Here is a 26024-nt window from a genome sequence, read left to right on the forward strand (position 1 = left end):
TACCTAGAGGTCTCTCATCTGCACCTAGAGGTCTCTGTCTGCACCTAGAGGTCTCTCATCTGCACCTAGAGGTCTCTCATCTGCACCTAGAGGTATCTCATCTGCACCTAGAGGTCTCTCATCTGCACCTAGAGGTATCTGTCTGTACCTAGAGGTCTCTGTCTGCACCTAGAGGTCTCTCATCTGCACCTAGAGGTCTCTCATCTGTACCTAGAGGTCTCTCATCTGCACCTAGAGGTCTCTCATCTGTACCTAGAGGTCTCTCATCTGCATCTAGAGGTCTCTCATCTGCACCTAGAGGTCTCTCATCTGTACCTAGAGGTCTCTCATTTGCACCTAGAGGTCTCTCATCTGCACCTAGAGGTCTCTGTCTGTACCTAGAGGTCTCTCATCTGTACCTAGAGGTCTCTCATCTGTACCTAGAGGTCTCTCATCTGCACCTAGAGGTCTCTCATCTGCACCTAGAGGTCTCTGTCTGTACCTAGAGGTCTCTCATCTGCACCTAGAGGTCTCTGTCTGCACCAAGAGGTCTCTCATCTGTACCTAGAGATCTCTCATCTGTACCTAGAGGTCTCTGTCTGTACCCAGAGGTCTCTCATCTATACCTAGAGGTCTCTGTCTACACCTAGAGGTCTCTCATCTGTACCTAGAGGTCTCTATCTGTACCTAGAGGTCTCTATCTGTACCTAGAGGTCTCTATCTGCACCTAGAGGTCTCTCATCTGTACCTAGAGGTCTCTATCTGCACCTAGAGGTCTCTCATCTGCACCTAGAGGTCTCTGTCTGCACCTAGAGGTCTCTCATCTGCACCTAGAGATCTCTGTCTGTACCTAGAGGTCTCTCACCTGTACCTAGAGGTCTCTCATCGGCACCTAGAGGTCTCTGTCTGCACCTAGAGGTCTCTGTCTGCACCTAGAGGTCTCTGTCTGCACCTAGAGGTCTCTGTCTGCACCTAGAGGTCTCTCATCTGTACCTAGAGGTCTCTCATCTGTACCTAGAGGTCTCTCATCTGCACCTAGAGGTCTCTCATCTGTACCTAGAGGTCTCTCATCTGTACCTAGAGGTCTCTGTCTGTACCTAGAGGTCTCTGTCTGCACCTAGAGGTCTCTCATCTGCACCTAGAGGTCTCTGTCTGTACCTAGAGGTCTCTCATCTGCACCTAGAGGTCTCTCATCTGCACCTAGAGGTCTCTCATCTGCACCTAGAGGTCTCTCATCTGCACCTAGAGGTCTCTCATCTGTAACTAGAGGTCTCTCATCTGCACCTAGAGGTCTCTCATCTGCACCTAGAGGTCTCTGTCTGCACCTAGAGGTCTCTCATCTGCACCTAGAGGTCTCTCATCTGCACCTAGAGGTCTCTGTCTGCACCTAGAGGTCTCTCATCTGCACCTAGAGGTCTCTGTCTGTACCTAGAGGTCTCTGCCTGCACCTAGAGGTCTCTCATCGGCACCTAGAGGTCTCTCATCTGTACCTAGAGGTCTCTCATCTGCACCTAGAGGTCTCTCATCTGCACCTAGAGGTCTCTCATCTGCACCTAGAGGTCTCTGTCTGCACCTAGAGGTCTCTCATCTGCACCTAGAGGTCTCTGTCTGTACCTAGAGGTCTCTGCCTGCACCTAGAGGTCTCTCATCTGCACCTAGAGGTCTCTCATCTGTACCTAGAGGTCTCTGTCTGCACCTAGAGGTCTCTCATCTGCACCTAGAGGTCTCTCATCTGTACCTAGACGTCTCTCATCTGCACCTAGAGGACTCTCATCTGCACCTAGAGGTCTCTGTCTGTACCTAGAGGTCTCTGTCTGTACCTAGAGGTCTCTCATCTGCACCTAGAGGTCTCTCATCTGCACCTAGAGGTCTCTCATCTGTACCTAGAGGTCTGTGTCTGCACCTAGAGGTCTCTGTCTGTACCTAGAGGTCTCTCATCTGTACCTAGAGGTCTCTGCCTGCACCTAGAGGTCTCTCATCTGCACCTAGAGGTCTCTCATCTGCACCTAGAGGTCTCTCATCTGCACCTAGAGGTCTCTCATCTGCACCTAGAGGTCTGTGTCTGCACCTAGAGGTCTCTGTCTGCACCTAGAGGTCTCTGTCTGTACCTAGAGGTCTCTCATCTGCACCTAGAGGTCTCTGTCTGCACCTAGAGGTCTCTCATCTGCACCTAGAGGTCTCTGTCTGCACCTAGAGGTCTCTGTCTGTACCTAGAGGTCTCTGTCTGTACCTAGAGGTCTCTGTCTGTGCCTAGAGGTCTCTCATCTGCACCTAGAGGTCTCTGTCTGTACCTAGAGGTCTCTCATCTGCACCTAGAGGTCTCTGTCTGCACCTAGAGGTCTCTGTCTGCACCTAGAGGTCTCTCATCTGCACCTAGAGGTCTCTCATCTGTACCTAGAGGTCTCTCATCTGCACCTAGAGGTCTCTGTCTGCACCTAGAGGTCTCTCATCTGCACCTAGAGGTCTCTCATCTGCACCTAGAGGTCTCTGTCTGTGCCTAGAGGTCTCTCATCTGTACCTAGAGGTCTCTCATTTGCACCTAGAGGTCTCTCATCTGCACCTAGAGGTCTCTGTCTGTACCTAGAGGTCTCTCATCTGTACCTAGAGGTCTCTCATCTGTACCTAGAGGTCTCTGTCTGCACCCAGAGGTCTCTCATCTGCACCTAGAGGTCTCTGTCTGCACCCAGAGGTCTCTCATCTGCACCTAGAGGTCTCTCATCTGCACCTAGAGGTCTCTGTCTGTACCTAGAGGTCTCTCATCTGCACCTAGAGGTCTCTGTCTGCACCTAGAGGTCTCTGTCTGCACCTAGAGGTCTCTCATCTGCACCTAGAGGTCTCTCATCTGCACCTAGAGGTCTCTGTCTGTGCCTAGAGGTCTCTCATCTGTACCTAGAGGTCTCTCATTTGCACCTAGAGGTCTCTCATCTGCACCTAGAGGTCTCTGTCTGTACCTAGAGGTCTCTCATCTGTACCTAGAGGTCTCTCATCTGTACCTAGAGGTCTCTGTCTGCACCCAGAGGTCTCTCATCTGCACCTAGAGGTCTCTGTCTGCACCCAGAGGTCTCTCATCTGCACCTAGAGGTCTCTCATCTGCACCTAGAGGTCTCTGTCTGTACCTAGAGGTCTCTCATCTGCACCTAGAGGTCTCTGTCTGCACCTAGAGGTCTCTGTCTGCACCTAGAGGTCTCTCATCTGCACCTAGAGGTCTCTCATCTGCACCTAGAGGTCTCTCATCTGCACCTAGAGGTCTCTGTCTGCACCTAGAGGTCTCTGTCTGTACCTAGAGGTCTCTCATCTGCACCCAGAGGTCTCTCATCTGCACCTAGAGGTCTCTCATCTGCACCTAGAGGTCTCTGTCTGTACCTAGAGGTCTCTCATCTGCACCTAGAGGTCTCTGTCTGCACCTAGAGGTCTCTGTCTGTACCTAGAGATCTCTCATCTGCACCTAGAGGTCTCTGTCTGTACCTAGAGGTCTCTCATCTGCACCTAGAGGTCTCTGTCTGTACCTAGAGGTCTCTCATCTGCACCTAGAGGTCTCTGTCTGCACCTAGAGGTCTCTGTCTGCACCTAGAGGTCTCTCATCTGTACCTAGAGGTCTCTCATCTGTACCTAGAGGTCTCTGTCTGCACCCAGAGGTCTCTCATCTGCACCTAGAGGTCTCTCATCTGCACCTAGAGGTCTCTGTCTGTACCTAGAGGTCTCTCATCTGCACCTAGAGGTCTCTGTCTGCACCTAGAGGTCTCTGTCTGTACCTAGAGGTCTCTCATCTGCACCTAGAGGTCTCTGTCTGTACCTAGAGGTCTCTCATCTGCACCTAGAGGTCTCTGTCTGCACCTAGAGGTCTCTGTCTGCACCTAGAGGTCTCTCATCTGTACCTAGAGGTCTCTCATCTGTACCTAGAGGTCTCTGTCTGCACCCAGAGGTCTCTCATCTGCACCTAGAGGTCTCTGTCTGCACCCAGAGGTCTCTCATCTGCACCTAGAGGTCTCTCATCTGCACCTAGAGGTCTCTGTCTGTACCTAGAGGTCTCTCATCTGCACCTAGAGGTCTCTGTCTGCACCTAGAGGTCTCTGTCTGCACCTAGAGGTCTCTGTCTGTACCTAGAGATCTCTCATCTGTACCTAGAGGTCTCTCATCTGCACCTAGAGGTCTCTCATCTGCACCTAGAGGTCTCTGTCTGCACCTATAGGTCTCTGTCTGTACCTAGAGGTCTCTCATCTGCACCTAGAGGTCTCTGTCTGTACCTAGAGGTCTCTCATCTGTACCTAGAGGTCTCTCATCTGCACCTAGAGGTCTCTCATCTGCACCTAGAGGTCTCTGTCTGTACCTAGAGGTCTCTCATCTGTACCTAGAGGTCTCTCATCTGTACCTAGAGGTCTCTGTCTGTACCTAGAGGTCTCTCATCTGCACCTAGAGGTCTCTCATCTGTACCTAGAGGTCTCTGTCTGCACCTAGAGGTCTCTCATCTGCACCTAGAGGTCTCTGTCTGTACCTAGAGGTCTCTCATCTGCACCTAGAGGTCTCTGTCTGCACCTAGAGGTCTCTGTCTGTACCTAGAGATCTCTCATCTGTACCTAGAGGTCTCTCATCTGCACCTAGAGGTCTCTCATCTGCACCTAGAGGTCTCTGTCTGCACCTAGAGGTCTCTGTCTGTACCTAGAGGTCTCTCATCTGCACCTAGAGGTCTCTGTCTGTACCTAGAGGTCTCTCATCTGCACCTAGAGGTCTCTCATCTGCACCTAGAGGTCTCTCATCTGCACCTAGAGGTCTCTCATCTGTACCTAGAGGTCTCTCATCTGTACCTAGAGGTCTCTCATCTGCACCTAGAGGTCTCTCATCTGCACCTAGAGGTCTCTCATCTGTACCTAGAGGTCTCTGTCTGTACCCAGAGGTCTCTCATCTGCACCTAGAGGTCTCTGTCTGTACCTAGAGGTCTCTCATCTGCACCTAGAGGTCTCTGTCTGCACCTAGAGGTCTCTCATCTGTACCTAGAGGTCTCTGTCTGTACCTAGAGGTCTCTCATCTGTACCTAGAGGTCTCTCATCTGTACCTAGAGGTCTCTGTCTTTACCTAGAGGTCTCTCATCTGTACCTAGAGGTCTCTCATCTGCACCTAGAGGTCTCTGTCTGTACCTAGAGGTCTCTCATCTGTACCTAGAGGTCTCTCATCTGTACCTAGAGGTCTCTGTCTGTACCCAGAGGTCTCTCATCTGCACCTAGAGGTCTCTGTCTGTACCTAGAGGTCTCTCATCTGCACCTAGAGGTCTCTCATCTGTACCTAGAGGTATCTCATCTGTACCTAGAGGTCTCTCATCTGTACCTAGAGGTCTCTGTCTGTACCCAGAGGTCTCTCATCTGCACCTAGAGGTCTCTGTCTGTACCTAGAGGTCTCTCATCTGTACCTAGAGGTCTCTCATCTGTACCTAGAGGTCTCTGTCTGTACCCAGAGGTCTCTCATCTGCACCTAGAGGTCTCTCATCTGTACCTAGAGGTCTCTCATCTGTACCTAGAGGTCTCTGTCTGCACCTAGAGGTCTCTCATCTGTACCTAGAGGTCTCTGTCTGTACCTAGAGGTCTCTCATCTGTACCTAGAGGTCTCTGGTTTCTGATATCCGGCTCGCCCCCTCACACTACACTTCCCGTCATGCAGTGCAGTTGGGGGCGGTGTCAGGTGTCACGTGGTGCCGGAAGTAGATCATTGACCTTGTTCTTCTGCAAAAATGAGACTGTTGCCGACTCTATCTAAGAGACTCCTCTATGTGACATCCTGGGGGTGAGAGAGACTGTGTGACTGCTGTATGTGACTGTGTGACTGCTGTATGTGACTGTGTGACTGCTGTATGTGACATCCTGGGGGGTGAGAGAGACTGTGTGACTGCTGTATGTGACATCCTGGGGGTGAGGGAGACTGTGTGACTGCTTTATGTGACATCCTGGGGGTGAGAGAGACTGTGTGACTGCTGTATGTGACATCCTGGGGGTGAGGGAGACTGTGTGACTGCTGTATGTGACTGTGTGACTGCTGTATGTGACTGTGTGACTGCTGTATGTGACTGTGTGACTGCTGTATGTGACACCCTGGGGGGTGAGAGAGACTGTGTGACTGCTGTATGTGACATCCCGGGGGTGAGGGAGACTGTGTGACTGCTGTATGTGACTGTGTGACTGCTGTATGTGACATCCTGGGGGTGAGAGAGACTGTGTGACTGCTGTATGTGACATCCTGGGGGTGAGAGAGACTGTGTGACTGCTGTATGTGACTGTGTGACTGCTGTATGTGACTGTGTGACTGCTGTATGTGACTGTGTGACTGCTGTATGTGACATCCCAGGGGTGAGAGAGACTGTGTGACTGCTGTATGTGACTGTGTGACTGCTGTATGTGACATCCCAGGGGTGAGAGAGACTGTGTGACTGCTGTATGTGACTGTGTGACTGCTGTATGTGACTGTGCGACTGCTGTATGTGACATCCCGGGGCTGAGAGAGACTGTGTGACTGCTGTATGTGACATACCGGGGGTGAGAGAGACTGTGTGACTGCTGTATGTGACATCCTGGGGGTGAGAGAGACTGTGTGACTGCTGTATGTGACTGTGTGACTGCTGTATGTGACTGTGTGACTGCTGTATGTGACTGTGTGACTGCTGTATGTGACATCCCGGGGGTGAGAGAGACTGTGTGACTGCTGTATGTGACATACCGGGGGTGAGAGAGACTGTGTGACTGCTGTATGTGACATCCCGGGGGTGAGAGAGACTGTGTGACTGCTGTATGTGACATCCTGGGGGTGAGAGAGACTGTGTGACTGCTGTATGTGACATCCTGGGGGTGAGAGAGACTGTGTGACTGCTGTATGTGACATCCCGGGGACGAGGGAGACTGTGTGACTGCTGTATGTGACATCCCGGGGGTGAGAGAGACTGTGTGACTGCTGTATGTGACATCCTGGGGGTGAGAGAGACTGTGTGACTGCTGTATGTGACATCCTGGGGGTGAGAGAGACTGTGTGACTGCTTTATGTGACATCCTGGGGGTGAGAGAGACTGTGTGACTGCTGTATGTGACATCCTGGGGGTGAGGGAGACTGTGTGACTGCTGTATGTGACATCCCGTGGGTGAGGGAGAATGTGTGACTGCTGTATGTGACATCCTGGGGGTGAGAGAGACTGTGTGACTGCTGTATGTGACATCCTGGGGGTGAGAGAGACTGTGTGACTGCTGTATGTGACATCCTGGGGGTGAGAGAGACTGTGTGACTGCTGTATGTGACATCCCGGGGGTGAGGGAGACTGTGTGACTGCTGTATGTGACATCCCGGGGGTGAGGGAGACTGTGTGACTGCTGTATGTGAAATCCCGGGGGTGAGGGAGACTGTGTGACTGCTGTATGTGACATCCTGGGGGTGAGAGAGACTGTGTGACTGCTGTATGTGACATCCCGGGTGTGAGGGAGACTGTGTGACAGCTGTATGTGACATCCCGGGGTGAGGGAGACTGTGTGACTGCTGTATGTGACATCCTGGGGGTGAGAGAGACTGTGTGACTGCTGTATGTGACATCCTGGGGGTGAGAGAGACTGTGTGACTGCTGTATGTGACATCCTGGGGGTGAGAGAGACTGTGTGACTGCTGTATGTGACATCCCGGGGACGAGGGAGACTGTGTGACTGCTGTATGTGACATCCCGGGGACGAGGGAGACTGTGTGACTGCTGTATGTGACATCCCGGGGGTGAGAGAGACTGTGTGACTGCTGTATGTGACATCCTGGGGGTGAGAGAGACTGTGTGACTGCTGTATGTGACATCCTGGGGGTGAGAGAGACTGTGTGACTGCTGTATGTGACATCCCGGGGACGAGGGAGACTGTGTGACTGCTGTATGTGACATCCCGGGGACGAGGGAGACTGTGTGACTGCTGTATGTGACATCCCGGGGACGAGGGAGAATGTGTGACTGCTGTATGTGACATCCTGGGGGTGAGAGAGACTGTGTGACTGCTGTATGTGACATACTGGGGGTGAGAGAGACGGTGTGACTGCTGTATGTGACATCCTGGGGGTGAGAGGGACTGTGTGACTGCTTTATGTGACATCCTGGGGGTGAGAGAGACTATGTGACTGCTGTATGTGACATCCCGGGGGTGAGAGAGACTGTGTGACTGCTGTATGTGACATCCTAGGGGTGAGAGAGACTGTGTGACTGCTGTATGTGACATCCCGGGGGTGAGGGAGACTGTGTGACTGCTGTATGTGACATCCTGGGGGTGAGAGAGACTGTGTGACTGCTGTATGTGACATCCTGGGGGTGAGAGAGACTTGTGTGACTGCTGTATGTGACATCCAGGGGGTGAGAATGTGTGACTGCTGTATGTGACATCCTGGGGGTGAGAGAGACTGTGTAACTGCTGTATGTGACATCCCGGGGGTGAGGGAGACTGTGTGACTGCTGTATGTGACATCCTAGGGGTGAGAGAGACTGTGTGACTGCTGTATGTGACATCCCGGGGGTGAGGGAGACTGTGTGACTGCTGTATGTGACATCCTGGGGGTGAGGGAGACTGTGTGACTGCTGTATGTGACATCCTGGAGGTGAGAGAGACTGTGTGACTGCTGTATGTGACATCCTGGGGGTGAGAGAGACTTGTGTGACTGCTGTATGTGACATCCAGGGGGTGAGAGAGAATGTGTGACTGCTGTATGTGACATCCTGGGGGTGAGAGAGACTGTGTAACTGCTGTATGTGACATCCCGGGGGTGAGGGAGACTGTGTGACTGCTGTATGTGACATCCTAGGGGTGAGAGAGACTGTGTGACTGCTGTATGTGACATCCCGGGGGTGAGGGAGACTGTGTGACTGCTGTATGTGACATCCTGGGGGGTGAGAGAGACTGTGTGACTGCTGTATGTGACATCCTGGAGGTGAGAGAGACTGTGTGACTGCTGTATGTGACATCCTGGGGGTGAGGGAGACTGTGTGACTGCTGTATGTGACATCCTGGGGGTGAGAGAGACTGTGTGACTGCTTTATGTGACATCCTGGGGGTGAGAGAGACTGTGTGACTGCTGTATGTGACATCCTGGGGGTGAGAGAGACTGTGTGACTGCTGTATGTGACATCCTGGGGGTGAGAGAGACTGTGTGACTGCTGTATGTGACATCCTGGGGGTGAGAGAGACTGTGTGACTGCTGTATGTGACATCCTGGGGGTGAGAGAGACTGTGTGACTGCTGTATGTGACATCCCGGGGGTGAGAGAGACTGTGTGACTGCTGTATGTGACATCCTGGGGGTGAGAGAGACTGTGTGACTGCTGTATGTGACATCCCGGGGGTGAGAGAGACTGTGTGACTGCTGTATGTGACATCCCGGGGGTGAGAGAGACTGTGTGACTGCTTTATGTGACATCCTGGGGGTGAGGGAGACTGTGTGACTGCTGTATGTGACATCCTGGGGGTGAGGGAGACTGTGTGACTGCTGTATGTGACATCCTGGGGGTGAGAGAGACTGTGTGACTGCTGTATGTGACATCCTGGGGGTGAGAGAGACTGTGTGACTGCTGTATGTGACATCCTGGGGGTGAGAGAGACTGTGTGACTGCTGTATGTGACATCCCGGGGACGAGGGAGACTGTGTGACTGCTGTATGTGACATCCTGGGGGTGAGAGAGACTGTGTGACTGCTGTATGTGACATCCTGGGGGTGAGAGAGACTGTGTGACTGCTGTATGTGACATCCCGGGGGTGAGAGAGACTGTGTGACTGCTGTATGTGACATCCTGGGGGTGAGAGAGACTGTGTGACTGCTGTATGTGACATCCTGGGGGTGAGAGAGACTGTGTGACTGCTGTATGTGACTGTGTGACTGCTGTATGTGACTGTGTGACTGCTGTATGTGACTGTGTGACTGCTGTATGTGACATCCCGGGGGTGAGAGAGACTAGTGTGACTGCTGTAGGTGACATCCTGGGGGTGAGAGAGACTGTGTGACTGCTTTATGTGACATCCTGGGGGTGAGAGAGACTGTGTGACTGCTGTATGTGACATCCTGGGGGTGAGAGAGACTGTGTGACTGCTGTATGTGACATCCCGGGGGTGAGAGAGACTGTGTGACTGCTGTATGTGACATCCCGGGGGTGAGAGAGACTGTGTGACTGCTGTATGTGACATCCTGGGGGTGAGGGAGACTGTGTGACTGCTGTATGTGACATCCTGGGGGTGAGAGAGACTGTGTGACTGCTGTATGTGACATCCCGGGGACGAGGGAGACTGTGTGACTGCTGTATGTGGCATCCCGGGGGTGAGAGAGACTGTGTGACTGCTGTATGTGACATCCCGGGGGTGAGAGAGACTGTGTGACTGCTGTATGTGACATCCTGGGGGTGAGAGAGACTGTGTGACTGCTGTATGTGACATCCTGGGGGTGAGAGAGACTGTGTGACTGCTGTATGTGACATCCTGGGGGTGAGAGAGACTGTGTGACTGCTGTATGTGACATCCTGGGGGTGAGAGAGACTGTGTGACTGCTGTATGTGACATCCTGGGGGTGAGGGAGACTGTGTGACTGCTGTATGTGACATCCTGGGGGTGAGGGAGACTGTGTGACTGCTGTATGTGACATCCTGGGGGTGAGGGAGACTGTGTGACTGCTGTATGTGACATCCTGGGGGTGAGAGAGACTGTGTGACTGCTTTATGTGACATCCTGGGGGTGAGAGAGACTGTGTGACTGCTGTATGTGACATCCTGGGGGTGAGAGAGACTGTGTGACTGCTGTATGTGACATCCTGGGGGTGAGAGAGACTGTGTGACTGCTGTATGTGACATCCCGGGGGTGAGAGAGACTAGTGTGACTGCTGTAGGTGACATCCTGGGGGTGAGAGAGACTGTGTGACTGCTTTATGTGACATCCTGGGGGTGAGAGAGACTGTGTGACTGCTGTATGTGACATCCTGGGGGTGAGGGAGACTGTGTGACTGCTTTATGTGACATCCTGGGGGTGAGAGAGACTGTGTGACTGCTGTATGTGACATCCCGGGGGTGAGGGAGACTGTGTGACTGCTGTATGTGACATCCTGGGGGTGAGGGAGACTGTGTGACTGCTGTATGTGACATCCTGGGGGTGAGAGAGACTGTGTGACTGCTGTATGTGACATCCTGGGGGTGAGAGAGACTGTGTGACTGCTTTATGTGACATCCTGGGGGTGAGAGAGACTGTGTGACTGCTGTATGTGACATCCTGGGGGTGAGGGAGACTGTGTGACTGCTTTATGTGACATCCTGGGGGTGAGAGAGACTGTGTGACTGCTGTATGTGACATCCCGGGGGTGAGGGAGACTGTGTGACTGCTGTATGTGACATCCTGGGGGTGAGAGAGACTTGTGTGACTGCTGTATGTGACATCCCGGGGGTGAGGGAGACTGTGTGACTGCTGTATGTGACATCCTGGGGGTGAGAGAGACTGTGTGACTGCTTTATGTGACATCCTGGGGGTGAGAGAGACTGTGTGACTGCTGTATGTGACATCCTGGGGGTGAGGGAGACTGTGTGACTGCTTTATGTGACATCCTGGGGGTGAGAGAGACTGTGTGACTGCTGTATGTGACATCCCGGGGGTGAGGGAGACTGTGTGACTGCTGTATGTGACATCCTGGGGGTGAGAGAGACTTGTGTGACTGCTGTATGTGACATCCCGGGGGTGAGGGAGACTGTGTGACTGCTGTATGTGACATCCTGGGAGTGAGAGAGACTGTGTGACTGCTGTATGTGACATCCCGGGGGTGAGAGAGACTGTGTGACTGCTGTATGTGACATCCCGGGGGTGAGGGAGATTGTGTGACTGCTGTATGTGACATCCTGGGGGTGAGAGAGACTGTGTGACTGCTGTATGTGACCGTGTGACTGCTGTATGTGACATCCTGGGGGTGAGAGAGACTGTGTGACTGCTGTATGTGACATCCTGGGGGTGAGAGAGACTGTGTGACGGCTGTATGTGACATCCCGGGGGTGAGAGAGACTGTGTGACTGCTGTATGTGACATCCCGGGGGTGAGGGAGATTGTGTGACTGCTGTATGTGACATCCTGGGGGTGAGAGAGACTGTGTGACTGCTGTATGTGACGGCTGTATGTGACTGTGTGACTGCTGTATGTGACATCCTGGGAGTGAGAGAGACTGTGTGACTGCTGTATGTGACATCCTGGGGGTGAGAGAGACTGTGTGACTGCTGTATGTGACATCCCGGGGGTGAGGGAGACTGTGTGACTGCTGTATGTGGCATCCCGGGGGTGAGAGAGACTGTGTGACTGCTGTATGTGACATCCCGGGGGTGAGAGAGACTGTGTGACTGCTGTATGTGACATCCTGGGGGTGAGAGAGACTGTGTGACTGCTGTATGTGACATCCTGGGGGTGAGAGAGACTGTGTGACTGCTGTATGTGACATCCTGGGGGTGAGAGAGACTGTGTGACTGCTGTATGTGACATCCTGGGGGTGAGAGAGACTGTGTGACTGCTGTATGTGACATCCTGGGGGTGAGGGAGACTGTGTGACTGCTGTATGTGACATCCTGGGGGTGAGGGAGACTGTGTGACTGCTGTATGTGACATCCTGGGGGTGAGGGAGACTGTGTGACTGCTGTATGTGACATCCTGGGGGTGAGAGAGACTGTGTGACTGCTTTATGTGACATCCTGGGGGTGAGAGAGACTGTGTGACTGCTGTATGTGACATCCTGGGGGTGAGAGAGACTGTGTGACTGCTGTATGTGACATCCTGGGGGTGAGAGAGACTGTGTGACTGCTGTATGTGACATCCCGGGGGTGAGAGAGACTAGTGTGACTGCTGTAGGTGACATCCTGGGGGTGAGAGAGACTGTGTGACTGCTTTATGTGACATCCTGGGGGTGAGAGAGACTGTGTGACTGCTGTATGTGACATCCTGGGGGTGAGGGAGACTGTGTGACTGCTTTATGTGACATCCTGGGGGTGAGAGAGACTGTGTGACTGCTGTATGTGACATCCCGGGGGTGAGGGAGACTGTGTGACTGCTGTATGTGACATCCTGGGGGTGAGAGAGACTGTGTGACTGCTTTATGTGACATCCTGGGGGTGAGAGAGACTGTGTGACTGCTGTATGTGACCGTGTGACTGCTGTATGTGACATCCTGGGGGTGAGAGAGACTGTGTGACTGCTGTATGTGACATCCTGGGGGTGAGAGAGACTGTGTGACTGCTTTATGTGACATCCTGGGGGTGAGAGAGACTGTGTGACTGCTGTATGTGACATCCTGGGGGTGAGAGAGACTGTGTGACTGCTGTATGTGACATCCCGGGGATGAGGGAGACTGTGTGACTGCTGTATGTGACATCCTGGGGGTGAAAGAGACTGTGTGACTGCTGTATGTGACATCCTGGGGGTGAGAGAGACTGTGTGACTGCTGTATGTGACATCCCGGGGGTGAGGGAGACTGTGTGACTGCTGTATGTGACATCCTGGGGGTGAGAGAGACTGTTTGACTGCTGTATGTGACATCCCGGGGGTGAGGGAGACTGTGTGACTGCTGTATGTGACATCCTGGGGGTGAGAGAGACTGTGTGACTGCTGTATGTGACATCCTAGGGGTGAGAGAGACTGTGTGACTGCTGTATGTGACATCCTAGGGGTGAGAGAGACTGTGTGACTGCTGTATGTGACATCCTGGGGGTGAGAGAGACACTTTATGGCTGCTGTATGTGACATCCCGGGGGTGAGGGAGACTGTGTGACTGCTGTATGTGACATCCTAGGGGTGAGAGAGACTGTGTGACTGCTGTATGTGACATCCCGGGGGTGAGGGAGACTGTGTGACTGCTGTATGTGACATCCTGGGGGTGAGAGAGACTGTGTGACTGCTGTATGTGACATCCTGGGGGTGAGGGAGACTGTGTGACTGCTGTATGTGACATCCTGGGGGTGAGAGAGACTGTGTGACTGCTGTATGTGACATCCTGGGGGTGAGAGAGACTGTGTGACTGCTTTATGTGACATCCTGGGGGTGAGAGAGACTGTGTGACTGCTGTATGTGACATCCTGGGGGTGAGGGAGACTGTGTGACTGCTTTATGTGACATCCTGGGGGTGAGAGAGACTGTGTGACTGCTGTATGTGACATCCCGGGGGTGAGGGAGACTGTGTGACTGCTGTATGTGACATCCTGGGGGTGAGAGAGACTTGTGTGACTGCTGTATGTGACATCCCGGGGGTGAGGGAGACTGTGTGACTGCTGTATGTGACATCCTGGGGGTGAGAGAGACTGTGTGACTGCTTTATGTGACATCCTGGGGGTGAGAGAGACTGTGTGACTGCTGTATGTGACCGTGTGACTGCTGTATGTGACATCCTGGGGGTGAGAGAGACTGTGTGACTGCTGTATGTGACATCCTGGGGGTGAGAGAGACTGTGTGACGGCTGTATGTGACTGTGTGACTGCTGTATGTGACATCCTGGGAGTGAGAGAGACTGTGTGACTGCTGTATGTGACATCCCGGGGGTGAGAGAGACTGTGTGACTGCTGTATGTGACATCCTGGGGGTGAGGGAGATTGTGTGACTGCTGTATGTGACATCCTGGGGGTGAGAGAGACTGTGTGACTGCTGTATGTGACTGCTGTATGTGACATCCCGGGGTGAGGGAGACTGTGTGACTGCTGTATTTGACATCCTGGGGGTGAGAGAGACTGTGTGACTGCTGTATGTGACATCCCGGGGGTGAGAGAGACTGTGTGACTGCTGTATGTGACATCCTGGGGGTGAGGGAGACTGTGTGACTGCTTTATGTGACATCCTGGGGGTGAGAGAGACTGTGTGACTGCTGTATGTGACATCCCGGGGGTGAGGGAGACTGTGTGACTGCTGTATGTGACATCCTGGGGGTGAGAGAGACTTGTGTGACTGCTGTATGTGACATCCCGGGGGTGAGGGAGACTGTGTGACTGCTGTATGTGACATCCTGGGGGTGAGAGAGACTGTGTGACTGCTTTATGTGACATCCTGGGGGTGAGAGAGACTGTGTGACTGCTGTATGTGACCGTGTGACTGCTGTATGTGACATCCTGGGGGTGAGAGAGACTGTGTGACTGCTGTATGTGACATCCTGGGGGTGAGAGAGACTGTGTGACTGCTTTATGTGACATCCTGGGGGTGAGAGAGACTGTGTGACTGCTGTATGTGACATCCCGGGGGTGAGAGAGACTGTGTGACTGCTGTATGTGACATCCCGGGGGTGAGGGAGATTGTGTGACTGCTGTATGTGACATCCTGGGGGTGAGAGAGACTGTGTGACTGCTGTATGTGACTGCTGTATGTGACATCCCGGGGTGAGGGAGACTGTGTGACTGCTGTATTTGACATCCTGGGGGTGAGAGAGACTGTGTGACTGCTGTATGTGACATCCCGGGGGTGAGAGAGACTGTGTGACTGCTGTATGTGACATCCTGGGGGTGAGATAGACACTTTATGGCTGCTGTATGTGACATCCAGGGGGTGAGAGAGACTGTGTGACTGCTGTATGTGACATCCCGGGGGTGGGAGAGACTATGTGACTGTGTGACTGCTGTATGTGACATCCTGGGGGGTGGGAGAGACTGTGTGACTGCTGTATGTGACTGTGTGACTGCTGTATGTGACACCCTGGGGTTGGGAGAGACTGTGTGACTGCTGTATGTGACTGTGTGACTGCTGTATGTGACACCCTGGGGGGTGAGAGAGACTGTGTGACTGCTGTATGTGACACCCTGGGGGGTGAGGGAGACTGTGTGACTGCTGTATGTGACATCCTGGGGGTGAGAGAGACGGTGTGACTGCTGTATGTGACATCCCGGGGGTGAGGGAGACTGTGTGACTGCTGTATGTGACTGTGTGACTGCTGTATGTGACACCCTGGGGGGTGAGAGACTGTGTGACTGCTGTATGTGACATCCTGGGGGTGAGAGAGACTTTGTGACTGCTGTATATGTGTACATGCATATATATATATAGATGATGTCAGTGTTAGTCTCTTATTGGCTGTTCTATGTGTGTCCTACAGGTCCCAGGTGTCTCGGAGTGGGCGTGTGCAACGCTATGCTCAAGCCGCTGAGGTAATACTGTGCTCTCTCTCCTTTTCCTCCTCCTGCTCTCTCTCCTTTTCCTCCTCCTGCTCTCTCTCTCTCCTCCTGCTCTCTCTATCCTCATCCTCCTTCTGCTCTCTCTATCCTCCTCCTCCTCCTCCTGCTCTCTCTATCCTCCTCCTCCTGCTCTCCTCTGCTTCTCCTGCTCGCTCTCCTCCTCCTGCTCTCTCTCCTCCTCCTGCTCTCTCTCCTCCTCCTGCTCTCTCTCCTCCTCCTGCTCTCTCTCCTCCTCCTGCTCTCTGCTCCTCCTGCTCACTCTCCTCCTTCTGCTCTCTCTATCCTCCTCCTCCTCCTCCTGCTCTCTCTATCCTCCTCCTCCTGCTCTCCTCTGCTTCTCCTGCTCGCTCTCCTCCTCCTGCTCTCTCTCCTCCTCCTGCTCTCTCTCCTCCTCCTGCTCTCTCTCCTCCTCCTGCTCTCTCCTCCTCCTGCTCTCTGCTCCTCCTGCTCACTCTCCTCCTTCTGCTCTCTCTGCTCCTTCTGCTCTCTCTGCTCCTTCTGCTCTCTCTCCTCCTCCTGCTCGCTCTCCTCCTCCTGCTCGCTCTCCTCCTCCTGCTCTCTCCTCCTGCTCTCTCCTCCTCCTCCTGCTCTCTCTGTCCTCCTCGTCCTGCTCTCTCTGTCCTCCTCCTCCTGCTCTCTCTGTCCTCCTCCTGCTTGCTCTCTCTCTCTCCTCCTCCTGCTCTCTCCTCCTCCTCCTGCTCTCTCTCTCCTCCTCCTCCTGCTCGCTCTCCTCCTCCTGCTCTCTCTCCTCCTCCTGCTCTCTCTCCTTCTTCTCCTCCTCCTCCTGCTCTTTCTGTCCTCCTCCTCCTGCTCTCTCTGTCCTCCTCCTCCTGCTCTCTCTGTCCTCCTCCTCCTCCTGCTTGCTCTCTCTCTCTCTCCTCCTCCTGCTCGCTCTGTCCTCCTCCTGCTCTCTCCTCCTCCTTCTCCTCCTCCTTCTCCTCCTGCTCTCTCTCTCCTCCTCCTCCTCCTCCTGCTCGCTCTCCACCTGCTTTCTCCTCCTCCTCCTCCTGCTCTCTCCTTCTCCTCCTCCTCCTCCTGCTCGCTCTCCTCCTCCTGCTCTCTCTCCTCCTCCTGCTCTCTCTCCTCCTCCTGCTCTCTCTCCTCCTCCTGCTCTCTGCTCCTCCTGCTCACTCTCCTCCTTCTGCTCTCTCTATCCTCCTCCTCCTCCTCCTGCTCTCTCTATCCTCCTCCTCCTGCTCTCCTCTGCTTCTCCTGCTCGCTCTCCTCCTCCTGCTCTCTCTCCTCCTCCTGCTCTCTCTCCTCCTCCTGCTCTCTCTCCTCCTCCTGCTCTCTCCTCCTCCTGCTCTCTCCTCCTCCTGCTCTCTGCTCCTCCTTCTGCTCTCTCTGCTCCTTCTGCTCTCTCTGCTCCTTCTGCTCTCTCTCCTCCTCCTGCTCGCTCTCCTCCTCCTGCTCGCTCTCCTCCTCCTGCTCTCTCCTCCTGCTCTCTCCTCCTCCTCCTGCTCTCTCTGTCCTCCTCGTCCTGCTCTCTCTGTCCTCCTCCTCCTGCTCTCTCTGTCCTCCTCCTCCTCCTGCTTGCTCTCTCTCTCTCCTCCTCCTGCTCTCTCCTCCTCCTCCTGCTCTCTCTCTCCTCCTCCTCCTGCTCGCTCTCCTCCTCCTGCTCTCTCTCCTCCTCCTGCTCTCTCTCCTTCTTCTCCTCCTCCTCCTGCTCTTTCTGTCCTCCTCCTCCTGCTCTCTCTGTCCTCCTCCTCCTGCTCTCTCTGTCCTCCTCCTCCTGCTCTCTCTGTCCTCCTCCTCCTCCTGCTTGCTCTCTCTCTCTCTCCTCCTCCTGCTCGCTCTGTCCTCCTCCTGCTCTCTCCTCCTCCTTCTCCTCCTCCTTCTCCTCCTGCTCTCTCTCTCCTCCTCCTCCTCCTCCTGCTCGCTCTCCACCTGCTTTCTCCTCCTCCTCCTCCTGCTCTCTCCTTCTCCTCCTCCTCCTCCTGCTCGCTCTCCTCCTCCTGCTCTCTCCTCCTCCTCCTCCTGCTTGCGCTCTCTCTCCTCCTCCTCCTCCTCCTCCTCCTCCTCCTCCTCTCTCCTCCTCCTGCTCTCTCTCCTCCTCCTCTGCTCATCCCTTTCTGTGCTCTCTTTAGACTGTTGTGGACAAGGATGGGGCATCCGCAGCGGCATCGTCTCAGCGTGTAAGCGTGACGCATAAGAGTGCTCCGGTAAGAAGTGTCAGAGCGTGACCGCCCGGTGTACTGTAATGCTTTACTGTAAGGGGGCGTTACCAGGGTCAGTGTCCCATATAGCTATGCTGATGGAGGAGAGGGACCTGCGTGTGATATGCTGATGATGATGGAGGAGAGGGACCTGCGTGTGATATGATGATGATGGAGGAGAGGGACCTGCGTGTGATATGATGATGATGGAGGGGAGGGACCTGCGTGTGATATGATGATGATGGAGGGGAGGGACCTGCGTGTGATATGATGATGATGGAGGAGAGGGACCTGCCTGTGATATGCTGATGATGATGGAGGAGAGGGACCTGCGTGTGATATGAGGATGATGATGGAGGAGAGGGACCTGCCTGTGATATGCTGATGATGATGGAGGAGAGGGACCTGCCTGTGATATGCTGATGATGATGGAGGAGAGGGACCTGCCTGTGATATGCTGATGATGATGAAGGAGAGGGACCTGCCTGTGATATGCTGAAGATGATGGAGGAGAGGGACCTGCCTGTGATATGATGATGATGATGGAGGAGAGGGACCTGCGTGTGATATGAGGATGATGATGGAGGAGAGGGACCTGCGTGTGATATGAGGATGATGGAGGAGAGGGACCTGCGTGTGATATGATAATGATGGAGGAGAGGGACCTGCGTGTGATATGATAATGATGGAGGAGAGGGACCTGCGTGTGATATGAGGATGATGGAGGAGAGGGACCTGTGTGTGATAGGAGGACGATGATGGAGGAGAGGGACCTGCATGTGATATGAGGATGATGGAGGAGAGGGACCTGCATGTGATATGAGGATGATGGAGGAGAGGGACCTGCGTGTGATATGAGGATGATGATGGAGGAGAGGGACCTGCGTGTGATATGAGGATGATGATGGAGAAGAGGGACCTGCGTGTGATATGAGGATGATGGAGGAGAGGGACCTGCCTGTGATATGAGGATGATGGAGGAGAGGGACCTGCGTGTGATATGATAATGATGGAGGAGAGGGACCTGCGTGTGATATGATAATGATGGAGGAGAGGGACCTGCGTGTGATATGAGGATGATGATGGAGGAGAGGGACCTGCGTGTGATATGAGGATGATGGAGGAGAGGGACCTGCGTGTGATATGAGGATGATGATGGAGGAGAGGGACCTGCCTGTGATATGAGGATGATGATGGAGAAGAGGGACCTGCGTGTGATATGAGGATGATGGAGGAGAGGGACCTGCGTGTGATATGATAATGATGGAGGAGAGGGACCTGCGTGTGATATGATAATGATGGAGGAGAGGGACCTGCGTGTGATATGAGGATGATGATGGAGGAGAGGGACCTGCGTGTGATATGAGGATGATGGAGGAGAGGGACCTGCGTGTGATATGAGGATGATGGAGGAGAGGGACCTGCGTGTGATAGGAGGATGATGGAGGAGAGGGACCTGCGTGTGATATGATGATGATGGAGGAGAGGGACCTGCGTGTGATATGAGGATGATGGAGGAGAGGGACCTGCGTGTGATATGAGGATGATGGAGGAGAGGGACCTGCATGTGATATGAGGATGATGGAGGAGAGGGACCTGCGTGTGATATGATGATGATGGAGGAGAGGGACCTGCGTGTGATATGAGGATGATGATGGAGAAGAGTGACCTGCCTGTGATATGATAATGATGGAGGAGAGGGACCTGCGTGTGATATGAGGATGATGGAGGAGAGGGACCTGCGTGTGATATGAGGATGATGATGGAGGAGAGAGACCTGCATGTGATATGAGGATGATGATGGAGGAGAGGGACCTGCGTGTGATATGAGGATGATGGAGGAGAGGGACCTGCGTGTGATATGAGGATGATGGAGGAGAGGGACCTGCGTGTGATATGAGGATGATGGAGGAGAGGGACCTGCGTGTGATATGAGGATGATGGAGGAGAGGGACCTGCGTGTGATATGATAATGATGGAGGAGAGGGACCTGCGTGTGATATGATAATGATGGAGGAGAGGGACCTGCGTGTGATATGAGGATGATGGAGGAGAGGGACCTGTGTGTGATATGAGGATGATGATGGAGGAGAGGGACCTGCGTGTGATATGAGGATGATGGAGGAGAGGGACCTGCGTGTGATATGAGGATGATGGAGGAGAGGGACCTGCGTGTGATATGAGGATGATGATGGAGGAGAGGGACCTGCGTGTGATATGAGGATGATGGAGGAGAGGGACCTGCGTGTGATAGGAGGATGATGATGGAGGAGAGGGACCTGCGTGTGATAGGAGGATGATGATGGAGGAGAGGGACCTGCGTGTGATATGAGGATGATGGAGGAGAGGGACCTGCGTGTGATAGGAGGATGATGATGGAGGAGAGGGACCTGCGTGTGATATGAGGATGATGGAGGAGAGGGACCTGCGTGTGATAGGAGGATGATGATGGAGGAGAGGGACCTGCGTGTGATATGATAATGATGGAGGAGAGGGACCTGCGTGTGATATGAGGATGATGGAGGAGAGGGACCTGCGTGTGATATGAGGATGATGATGGAGGAGAGGGACCTGCGTGTGATATGAGGATGATGATGGAGGAGAGGGACCTGCGTGTGATATGAGGATGATGGAGGAGAGGGACCTGCGTGTGATATGAGGATGATGGAGGAGAGGGACCTGCGTGTGATATGAGGATGATGGAGGAGAGGGACCTGCGTGTGATATGAGGATGATGGAGGATAGGGACCTGCGTGTGATATGATAATGATGGAGGAGAGGGACCTGCGTGTGATATGAGGATGATGGAGGAGAGGGACCTGTGTGTGATATGAGGATGATGATGGAGGAGAGGGACCTGCATGTGATATGAGGATGATGGAGGAGAGGGACCTGCGTGTGATATGAGGATGATGGAGGAGAGGGACCTGCGTGTGATAGGAGGATGATGATGGAGGAGAGGGACCTGCGTGTGATAGGAGGATGATGATGGAGGAGAGGGACCTGCGTGTGATATGAGGATGATGGAGGAGAGGGACCTGCGTGTGATAGGAGGATGATGATGGAGGAGAGGGACCTGCGTGTGATATGATAATGATGGAGGAGAGGGACCTGCGTGTGATATGAGGATGATGGAGGAGAGGGACCTGCGTGTGATATTATAATGATGGAGGAGAGGGACCTGCGTGTGATATGAGGATGATGATGGAGGAGAGGGACCTGCGTGTGATATGAGGATGATGATGGAGGAGAGGGACCTGCGTGTGATAGGAGGATGATGATGGAGGAGAGGGACCTGCGTGTGATATGATAATGATGGAGGAGAGGGACCTGCGTGTGATATGAGGATGATGATGATGGAGGAGAGGGACCTGCGTGTGATATGAGGATGATGGAGGAGAGGGACCTGCCTGTGATATGAGGATGATGGAGGAGAGGGACCTGCGTGTGATATGATAATGATGGAGGAGAGGGACCTGCGTGTGATATGATAATGATGGAGGAGAGGGACCTGCGTGTGATATGAGGATGATGATGGAGGAGAGGGACCTGCGTGTGATATGAGGATGATGGAGGAGAGGGACCTGCGTGTGATATGAGGATGATGGAGGAGAGGGACCTGCGTGTGATATGATGATGATGGAGGAGAGGGACCTGCATGTGATATGAGGATGATGGAGGAGAGGGACCTGCGTGTGATATGAGGATGATGGAGGAGAGGGACCTGCGTGTGATATGATAATGATGGAGGAGAGGGACCTGCGTGTGATATGATGATGATGGAGGAGAGGGACCTGCATGTGATATGAGGATGATGATGGAGGAGAGGGACCTGCCCGTGATATGCTGATGATGATGGAGGAGAGGGACCTGCGTGTGATATGAGGATGATGGAGGAGAGGGACCTGCGTGTGATATGAGGATGATGGAGGAGAGGGACCTGCGTGTGATATGCTGATGATGATGGAGGAGAGGGACCTGTGTGTGATAGGAGGATGATGATGGAGGAGAGGGACCTGCGTGTGATATGAGGATGATGGAGGAGAGGGACCTGCGTGTGATATGAGGATGATGGAGGAGAGGGACCTGCGTGTGATATGAGGATGATGATGGAGGAGAGGGACCTGCGTGTGATATGAGGATGATGATGGAGGAGAGGGACCTGCGTGTGATATGAGGATGATGGAGGAGAGGGACCTGTGTGTGATAGGAGGATGATGATGGAGGAGAGGGACCTGCGTGTAATATGAGGATGATGGAGGAGAGGGACCTGCGTGTGATATGATAATGATGGAGGAGAGGGACCTGCGTGTGATAGGAGGATGATGATGGAGGAGAGGGACCTGTGTGTGATATGAGGATGATGATGGAGGAGAGGGACCTGCGTGTGATATGATGATGATGATGATGGAGGAGAGGGACCTGCGTGTGATATGAGGATGATGATGGAGGAGAGGGACCTGCGTGTGATATGAGGATGATGATGGAGGAGAGGGACCTGCGTGTGATATGATAATGATGGAGGAGAGGGACCTGCGTGTGATAGGAGCATGATGATGGAGGAGAGGGACCTGCGTGTGATATGAGGATGATGGAGGAGAGGGACCTGCGTGTGATATGAGGATGATGATGGAGGAGAGGGACCTGCGTGTGATATGAGGATGATGGAGGAGAGGGACCTGTGTGTGATAGGAGGATGATGATGGAGGAGAGGGACCTGCGTGTGATATGAGGATGATGGAGGAGAGGGACCTGCGTGTGATAGGATGATGATGATGGAGGAGAGGGACCTGCGTGTGATATGAGGATGATGGAGGAGAGGGACCTGCGTGTGATATGAGGATGATGATGGAGGAGAGGGACCTGCGTGTGATATGAGGATGATGATGGAGGAGAAGGACCTGCGTTTTCTCCTTTCGCTAGTGTTCTCCTTTCGTCTGCAGGAGTCGCTATCCTTTGCGGTGGGCATGTTCAATGGGCTACTTCACACAGAACAAGTGTTCCCCTACCCGTCGGGTAAGAGCAGATATTTGGTTCCTCCCCGGTGCCCGGCTCTGCCACTCTTTCTGTAGATCCTCTGCCATCTGCTAGCCCTCTCCCCTTCTCTCTTACATTGACTATCTGTCCTCTGTCCACAGTGTTAAGTGAGGAACAGTCTCAATTCCTCAGTGAGTTGGTCGATCCAGTGTCTCGTTTCTTCCAGGTGAGTCCGATGGGAGATGTGCAGTGTGAGGGAGTAAGAGGGTGCAAGGTTGGGAAGGTATGGGGGATTAGAGACTGTGCAGAGGGAAATAAGGGAAATCTGGAACATGTAAAGGTGAAAAGAGAATGGTGCAGATGTGGGACACTTGGGGATGTGGAGAGGGCGAGATGGGAAGGTAATGAACATTAGAGGACACGGCGAGGGGGAGATGGGGTGTTGAGAAGAAGTGGGACATTAGTGGAGATGGAGAGGTGGAAGATTAGAACATTAGAGGGTCTTAAGTAAGTGAAAGAAGGTTGGCAAGATATGGGACACTGTGGGACGTGGAGAGGGTCAAATGGAATGTTGAAAAGGTTATGGGATATTAGATGATGCTGAGACGGTCAGATAGAAATTTGGAAAAGTATGGGACATTATAGGATGTGGAGAGGGGGAGATGGAATTTCGTGAAGGTATGGGACATTAGGGCAGTGGTTATCAACCTCGGTCCTCAAGTGTCCCAAATAGTGCTCGTTTTCCACGTCACACAGAATCACTAATGAAATAATTAGCTCCACCTGTGGATCTTCTAAAATATGTCAGAGAATGAGTGCACCTGTGCACCTGCCAAACCTGGAAAACGTGCCCTGTTAGGAGTTCTTGAAGACCAAGGTTGTGAAACACTGCATTAGAGGACGTGGAGAAGGGAAGATGGAATGTTTAGAAGGTACAGTATTGAGGACATGGAGAAGGAAAGATGGATTGTTGAGAAGGTATGGGACATAGAGGACGAGGAGAAGGGAAGATGGAACGTTGAGGAAGGATGAGACATTAGAGGACGAGGAGAAGGGAAGATGGAATGTTGAGGAAGGATGAGACATAAGAGGATGAGGAGAAGGGAAGATGGAACGTTGAGGAAGGATGAGACATAAGAGGACGAGGAGAAGGGAAGATGGAATGTTGAGAAGGTATGGGACATAGAGGACGAGGAGAAGGGAAGATGGAATGTTGAGAAGGTATGGGACATAGAGGACGAGGAGAAGGGAAAATGGAACGTTGAGGAAGGATGAGACATAAGAGGACGAGGAGAAGGGAAGATGGATTGTTGAGAAGGTATGGGAGTATTGAGGACGTGGAGAAGGGAAGATGGAATGCTGAGAAGGTACAGTATGGGAGTATTGAGGACGTGGAGAAGGGAAGATGGACTGCTGAGGAAAGATGAGACATTAGAGGATATGGACAGAGACAGAATAGAGAACTCAGAGGACAGGTGGCAAAGTCAGGAACATGTAGAATATATCTGAGTTTAATGAATGATACTCTTTCACTCTTAGAGGCAAATTCCTTCTCAAATGGACAAAACCATATGCACTGCAGGTGGGGCAGATGTTACTTGTGCAGAGAGAATTAGATTTGGGTGGGGTTTTACTTCAAAGTAAGATCTATATTGCAGTGTAAAAATAAAGCAGCCAGTATTTACCCTGCACAGAAACATAACTCACCCAAATCTAATTCTCTCTGCACATGTTACATCTGCCCCACCTGCAGTGCACATGGTTTTGTCCATTTGAGAAGGAATGTGCCTCGAAGAGTGACCTAGAATACGGCCTTAAGGTGCGCACACACGGGGCGATATATCGCTGAGTGTCCCGTTCTCATCATCAAACAGCGATCATAAGGGGGCTAAACACGGGTATCCGGACTATTTGTCTACAGCAAAAAGATAGACAACCATTAGTTAGACATGCAAAAAGGTCGACACTGTCTAGGTCGACAGCCGAAAGGTTGACATGGGGTTTTCCACTGTTTTTTGAGCCGACATGTGCCGACAGGCGGTATTTCATGCCCTGCCATCCAATTGGGCGAGGTGGGAGAATAAAATAGTGTGCCGAGTGCAGCGAGGGGCTGCGGTTCACTGCAAACTGTGTCCATGTTGAATTTGTCGACATTTGGGTCAAAAACAGTGAAAAACCTCATGGCAGTGTCGACCCTTTGGCATGTCGACCCTTTGGCATGTCGACCTTTTTGCTTGTGTAACTAATGGTGTCGACCTAATGGTTGTCTGTCTTTTTGCTGTAGACAAATGGTCCCGCTTCCCTGAATTCCCTCCAATGGCTGGCATTCCGAGCGTGTCACACCGCTTCTGCCTCTCTGTGTAGTCACTGTAGCACATGGCCAGTGTTCGCTATGGGACAGTTGTGTCTCCTTTCTGCTTATAGGAGGTGAATGACCCATCCCTAAATGATGACCTACAGCGAGTGGATGACAAGACTATGTCTGGACTTAAAGAGCTTGGGGCGTTTGGTTTGCAGATCCCAGCAGAACTGGGTGGGATGGGACTGAGTAACACACAGGTAATGGTGGGGATCTCTCACTGTGGGGGTTATTCTGGTTCGGGCGGCTGGGCCCCTTCCGCAATGCGCAGGCGCGACGACTCCACAACGCTCACGGACGGTTGTTTCCGTGCGAAAAAACCTGTCCGCAAGAGTACGGTCATTGTGGGCGGCATAGGGGCGTGTTGAGGGGAGCGGCCGAAATAATGAGGAAAACTGGGCGTAAACATGGGCGTACACGGG

The 26024-nt window shown here is 53.1% G+C and overlaps 1 protein-coding gene across 1 annotated transcript; it reads left to right on the forward strand.

Annotated features, from left to right (window-relative positions):
- The first annotated feature begins 5619 nt into the window (after positions 1-5619).
- On the forward strand, positions 5620-26024 carry LOC146055962 (very long-chain specific acyl-CoA dehydrogenase, mitochondrial-like). Its single transcript, XM_083168336.1, has 6 exons — positions 5620-5751; positions 16032-16083; positions 18198-18272; positions 23210-23282; positions 23405-23469; positions 25668-26024. Exons 1-6 carry the CDS (start codon positions 5699-5701, stop codon positions 25968-25970), a joined length of 621 nt encoding a protein of 206 aa, XP_083024462.1. The 5' UTR covers positions 5620-5698; the 3' UTR covers positions 25971-26024.

Source organism: Crinia signifera, unplaced genomic scaffold (assembly GCF_055691185.1).
Source record: "Crinia signifera unplaced genomic scaffold, ASM5569118v1 HAP2_SCAFFOLD_678, whole genome shotgun sequence".
NCBI lineage: Eukaryota > Metazoa > Chordata > Amphibia > Anura > Myobatrachidae > Crinia > Crinia signifera.

What these genes read in the sequence shown, in the direction of transcription:
- LOC146055962 (XM_083168336.1), top strand. Translation starts at nt 5,699, where the DNA reads ATGAGACTGTTGCCGACTCTATCTAAGAGACTCCTCTATGTGACATCC. An exon ending in TGACGCATAAGAGTGCTCCG is followed by an intron (nt 18,273 to 23,209) that starts GTAAGAAGTGTC and finishes TTTCGTCTGCAG; the next exon opens with GAGTCGCTATCCTTTGCGGT. An exon ending in AGTGTTCCCCTACCCGTCGG is followed by an intron (nt 23,283 to 23,404) that starts GTAAGAGCAGAT and finishes CTCTGTCCACAG; the next exon opens with TGTTAAGTGAGGAACAGTCT.